The sequence below is a fragment of the Gracilinanus agilis genome, unplaced genomic scaffold (assembly GCF_016433145.1).
Source record: "Gracilinanus agilis isolate LMUSP501 unplaced genomic scaffold, AgileGrace unplaced_scaffold13830, whole genome shotgun sequence".
NCBI classification, from domain to species: Eukaryota; Metazoa; Chordata; class Mammalia; order Didelphimorphia; family Didelphidae; genus Gracilinanus; species Gracilinanus agilis.
The window spans coordinates 5,279-11,947 of NW_025344510.1; the positions used below are offsets into that span (position 1 = coordinate 5,279).

Sequence of the window (6,669 nt, forward strand, 5' to 3'; positions counted from 1 at the left end):
GTAAAGAAGGAAGTATATGAAATTTTCAAAAAATTAGTTATAGCTATCTGCAGAAAATTGAATAGGGATGAAAAAGGAATATACCTTCTTTTTCTTAGCACATGGTACATCTACAAAAAATGACCACGTACTAGGACATAAAAATGTCATAAACACATACAGAAAAGCAGAAATAATAAATGCAACTTTTCATATCATAATGAAATAAAAATTATAGTCAATAAGGGTTCATAAAAAGGCAAATTAAAAATTATTTGGAAATTAAATAATTTAATAGGTGGGTCAAAGAACAAATCACAAAGGAAAAAAGTCATTGATTTCATTAAAGAGAATGACAATGAGGAGAGAATATACAAAATTCATGGGATATAGTCAAAGCAGTATTTAGGGGGAAATTTAAATCCCTGAAATCCTATATCAATAAAATAGAGTAAAAGAAAATCTATCAATGATCCTGCAAATAAAATAAAGTAGGAGAAGATCAAATTAAAAATTCCCAATTGAAGACTAAATTAGAAATTCTAAAAATCCAAGGACAAATAACAAAATTGAAAGTAAAAAAGCTATTGAACTAATAAATAAGACTATGAGTTGTTTCTATATTAAAAATGAATAAAATAGAGCATTGGTTCATTTATTTAAAAAATTAAGAGAATCAAATTACCAGTATGAAAAAGGAAAAAGATGATTTCATCTCCAAAGAACAAGAAATTAAAGCAATCTTTAGGAGGTATCTTGCCTGATTATATGAGAATAAATATGTTAATCAAGGTGAAATGGATGAATATTTGCAAAAAAATATAAATTGCAAAAAAATAGAAATATAAAAAACAAAAATGGAAATAGAATACTTAAAAAATCACATCTAGGAGAATGAAATTGTACAAGTAATCAATGAGCTCTTTGAGAAAAAAAACCCAGGGCCAGATGGATTTACAAGGGAATTTTACCACATATTTAAAGGAAAATTAATGATAATAATGTTCACAATTTTTATGACACAAATATAGTGCTAATACCTAATCTAGGAAGACCAAAAACAGAGAAATAATATTATAGACCGATTTCCCTAATGAACATTGATACATAAGTCTTAAATAAAATACTACAGTAATATATGACAAGGATTATTCACTATGAAAATGTGGGATTTCTACCAATAATACAAGGCTGGTTTAATATTAGGGAAACTATCAGAAAAATTAACCATATGAATAATCAAATTAACAGAAATCACAGGTTTATCTTAGTTGATGCATAAAAAGCCTTTGACAAAATATAACAATACTATAAAGCATAGGAATAAAAGGGCTTTTCTTAAAATAATAAGTAGTATTTATTTAAAACCATCAGTATGAATTAGAATTGGCAAATAGAAGCCAATGACTGAATGATACACAAAGAAACAGTAAAACAAAATTAAAAAAAATGAAAAAGTAGAAGAAAATATGAAATATTTCATTGAAAAAACAACTGACTTGGAAAAAAGATCCAGGAGAGATAATCTAAGAATTATTGAACCACCCAAAAGTCATGATAAAAAATTTAAAAAAAAGAATTAATGGGTATGAAACAATATAAAATACATAAATTAACAAAATAATGGAGACCTCAAACCACTCAATCTAAAATGAAAAATAAAACCAATGAAATAGAAACACATTGTAGGACATATGTTCAGAGCTAGAACAATGGCAGAATTAGATTGCAAAATTGTACAGGACCTGACTGCGGTGGTTCATATACTTCTCGAGCAGAGGCAGGGAAAATTTCAAACCATGTCAGACCAGATAATTGGCCAAATTGATGATATGAGCAGTCACATAAGTTATCTGGAAAAAAACATCACTGACCTTATGACTCAAGCAGGGATGGAAGAAATAGAAAGGGAAAACAAAATACCTATCTATGACATGTAATAGTTAAATATTTTGTTTATAATTTAGAATCAACTTTTGAAAATGTTTTTCACAACCCTAGAGGTTAAGGAACAGATTTTCTCAACTAACTATTGTATACAAACCTTTTTTTATTATAAATTTTTTTTCTTAAAGAGTTCATTGATTACTTGTACAATTTCATTCACAGAGATGTGATTTTTAGTTGGTTTCAAGGTGATTTGTTTTTTATTTCTTTTATGTGGTAGCTTCAACTATGGGACAACATTGTATAAATATTGGCTAAAATTTTCAAAAATTTTAGTGCATTTTTTGTCAAGTCATTTGTCATTCCTTTTGTAGTAGTTTCAGTTTGATAACAAATTGCTAAAAGATTTTTTAAGAAATGTATTAATTTTTTCAAATGTTATCAGATTATCTTTGTGATCTGAAGCACCTAGGGTCAATGGTTCATAATTTAGCACAAAATTATTCTACTCCTAATAACAAATAAATAGTATGTTGACAATATTTTTAAAGCAGTCCAAAAAATGAGCATTTTGTATTCCTGTCATTGCTATATTTCCATGATTGGTAACTATACCTAAGAATTTACTATAAAAAGGCCCAGAAAGGAGCTGAAATTGAATGACTGTAACTACTGCCACTTTTTAATACACTAGAGGATTTGGATAATAACAATAGTATCTCAGTTCCTCTCAAATAACAAGGACAGAAAATAACCTATAAAGATGCATTGCATTCCCTAATTGGAATTTTATGTGATGTAACACTGAAATCTTTAGTTATAGCAAAAATACTTACTGTAAAAACATGAGGGAGTTTTAAAACCCACTTCCTATTTACTTGTGTTACTATTTTAAAAAGCATATATCAGTTAGAAGAAGAAGCAAGTGACTGTTGTGATTCTTGCATACAGACTGACAAATGCCTTTATTGTAAGCTTGGATTTTTAAAAGAAAAATTGTGTTCTATTGTTTACCATTTTATGGAAAATACCAAAAATTTTCATCATGACATCCCCTTCTTTTTATCAAGAGCTGAGGGGCAGAGATTGGACACCCAGATGACTGACTCATCAAATTGCTCTTGAGTTAAAAAAGCAAAACAAAAACAGCAAAATAAAGTCAATATAATCTGAAGAACAATCTAGAAGTAGAGGGAGCCATATTTTCCTGGAAATGAACTTCTAATTGAATATTTTGTGATTGTAGGAGAAATTTTCTGTACCAACAGATAGTTTATTGTTTTGTTATAAATATGGAATGAATCTATGAAATAATCGTTCTAGTCATAATATGTCTGTTATAAAATGAAGTAATTTATTATACCTGTCAGTATGTCAAAATTTAAAGAAACAAAGAAAAAGAAAGAAACAAAGAAACAAAGAAAGAGAAACGTTGTAAATGGCATGTATGAGTGATGGGTGTTAATTCAGATATTTTTACATTAAAACTATATCAAACTTTTAGAAATTTTATTGTTTATGCTATATAATTTAATCTCATTTCTAAAGAAAAAGACATTACGTCTAATTATTTTCATCAGACAAATATAGCAATAAGACAAAACTGAGGGATAGAAAGCAAATAAGGAAAATTATAGGGAAATATGACTCCTGAGTTTTGATACAAAAATCTTAAACTTGAAAGGAAAATACCATAATCTCAGTAATATCTAGAAAATAACACTGTTAAAAAGTTTGATTTATAGGAAGAATTAAGATAGAATAAATTATTTAGACTTCTTAAATGTTGGGACTTCTCAAAATAGAAATTACCTTTACAGACAAAGATTGCTACCTTGTCTATAATTTCAAATATTAGAAAATCTCAGAGAAACAGAAAAGTTAATTAATGGTCACATAATTGGCATGTACCAGAAGCAAACATGAACTCAAATTTCCTGGCTCCAAAATAAATCCTCTGTTCCCTCTTATATCAAAGAGGCATGAATGTTTTTTGAGAAAATAAATATTCATTTATTAAAAAAAGAAAAAACCCACATCAACCAAAATTGTAGGAAAGGAAGTACTGTTCTTTCATATAATCAAAAGTGCAAATCTAAAACTAATACCTAATGTTACTTCTGATAGAGAAATATGAATTTTCCTGTTAAAAGCAGAGGTAAGTCATGTAATCTACTCTTCCCAAATATTATTTGATAAAGTTTTAGAATTGTCAGCTATAAAATCAGTGCTATGTGGACAAGAGTTTGTTAGGAAGAATGATGTGTGGAAAGTGATGTGTTCTTGGAGATGGGTAAAAAAAGGAAAAGGAAAAAAGGGGTGAAACGATGTAGGAGGAATCTAACTTCTATCAGGATATGGTATAGCAGAGAATGTAGCAGGGAAAATGACAGTAAAAAAAGATCATTGAACATTTGAAACTATGTAATTGCTAGTATACTGAAGATGATCCAACTCTTAAGAACTTTCAGAACCATGATGAGAAAAATTCAACTAATCCAATCCTGCTTAACTAGGGAGGGTATTGTGTGTATGAGAAGCACTATAATAGCCTACCAAAGAGAATCTCAGGGACTTTGTAATTGACTGATTCCTTCCAATGTACAAATTAACATAGTATTTCTCAATCCTGAAGCTGGTAAAAAAAGACAGTTTTTTGGGGGGTAAGGGCTGCCTAAATTTTATACTAATATGGTATAGATGTGATTAGTGCATCAATTATAAGAAATAATTAAAGAAAATAGAATTTATGGAAAACATAGATTTGATCATTATTTAAAGTGGAAATAGTACTCTTTTAGTACCATTAGGCACTAAAAAATAAGATCAAAGCATTACTGTTCTTGGAGAGTAAATGAGATTACCTTTGGTAATATTGTCGTTGAATTTTCCAACTATAACAGTATTACAGATTTTCCTTCAAAGTGAAAATGAAGTCTAGAACATTATGAATATTATACTGGCTATTGCGAAAAAAACCTATTATCCTAATTGATTTATAAAAGAGAGGAACATTTGTAGCATCTAGGCAGAAAAATAACTCAAATGTCAAAGTTAATAAATACCAGTATCTTGGATTTATAAAAAAACAAACTGCTCATATCTTCAGTATTCTTTAAGGAATGACCTATATTATTTACATGGGATTCTGGAAAATATACTTATTGAACTCAGCAAGAAACTCATTAAATCTACTTTCTACAAGAGGATATTTCGTTTTGCATTTTATTAGATATGTTTTCTGGATATCATTTCTTTTTCTAAATTTTTTTAAATTTTTTTTTATTTTTTTAAACATTTATTAAAATTCATTTTTAACATGGTTACATGATTCATGCTCCTACTTTCCCCTTCACCCCCCTCAATCTCCCCACCCATGGCCGATGCACATTTCCACTAGTTATGTCATGTGTCCTTGATCAAGACCTATTTCCAAATTGTTGGTAGTTGCATTGGTGTGGTAGTTTTGAGTCCACACCCTCAATCATGTCCACCCCGACCCATGCGTTCAAGCAGTTGTTTTTCTTATATGTTTCCTCTCCTGCAGTCCTTCCTCTGAATGTGGGTAGCTTTCTTTACCATAGATCCCTCAGAATTTTCCTGGGTCATTGTATTGCTGCTGGTACAGAGGTCCATTACATTCAATTTTACCATAGTATATCAGTCTCTGTGTAGAATGTTCTTCTGGCTCTGCTCCTTTCGCTCTGCATCTGTTCCTGGAGGTCTCTCCAGTTCGCCTGGAACTTCTCCAGTTTATTATTCCTTTTAGCACAATAGTATTCCATCACCCGCATATACCACAGTTTGTTCAGCCATTCCCCAATTGAAGGACATACCCTCCTTTTCCAGTTTGTTGCCACCACAAAAAGCTCAGCTATAAATATTTTCGTATGAGTCTGTTTATCTATGATCTCTTTGGGGTACAAAACCAACAATGGTATGGCTAGTTCAAAGGGCAGGCATTCTTTTATAGCCATTTGAGCATGATTCCAAATTGCCAGCCAGAATGGCTGGAACAGTTCACAGCTCCACCAGCAATGCATTAATGTCCCCATTTTGCCACATCCCCTCCAACATTCATTACTCTCCCCTTCTTTCATTTTAGCCAATCTGCTAGGTGTGAGGTGATACCTCAGAGTTGTTTTGATTTGCATTTCTCTAATTATTAGAGATTTGGAACATTTTCTCATGTGCTTATTGATACTTTTGATTTCTTTATCTGAAAATTGCCTATTCATGTCTCTTGCCCATTTATCAATTGGGGAATGGCTTGATGTTTATACAATTGCTATAACTCCTTGTATATTTGAGTAATTAGACCCCTGTCAGAGTTTTTCATTATAAAGATTTTTTCCCAATTTGTTGTTTCCCTTCTGATTTTCAATACATTGTTTTCGTTTGTACAAAACCTTTTTAGTTTAATATAATCAAAACCATTTAATTTACATTTTGTAATTTTCTCTTACTCTTGCTTGGTTTTAAAGTCTTTCCTTTACCAGAGATCTGACAAGTATACTATTCTGTTTTCACTTAACTTGTTTATAGTTTCCCTCTTTATATTCAAGTCATTCACCCATTCTGAATTTATCTTGGTGTAGGGTGTGAGATGTTGATCTAGACCTAATCTCTCCCATATTGTTTTCCAAATTTCCCAGCAGTTTTTGTCAAATAGTGGATTCATGTCCCAAAAGTTGGGTTCTTTGGGTTTATCATAAACTGTCTTGCTGATGTCATTTACCCCAAGTCTATTCCATTGATCCTCCTCTCTGTCTCTTAGCCAGTACCATATTGTTTTGTTGACTG

At 30.5% G+C, this 6,669-nt stretch overlaps 1 protein-coding gene across 1 annotated transcript; it reads left to right on the forward strand.

Moving 5' to 3' along the window:
- The first annotated feature begins 1,691 nt into the window (after positions 1 to 1,691).
- LOC123254068 (heat shock factor-binding protein 1-like) lies at positions 1,692 to 1,919 on the forward strand. The gene has a single exon (XM_044683143.1). It carries the CDS (start codon positions 1,692 to 1,694, stop codon positions 1,917 to 1,919), a length of 228 nt encoding a protein of 75 aa, XP_044539078.1.
- Positions 1,920 to 6,669: the final 4,750 nt, after the last annotated feature.

What these genes read in the sequence shown, in the direction of transcription:
- LOC123254068 (XM_044683143.1), top strand. Translation starts at nt 1,692, where the DNA reads ATGGCAGAATTAGATTGCAAAATTGTACAGGACCTGACTGCGGTGGTT.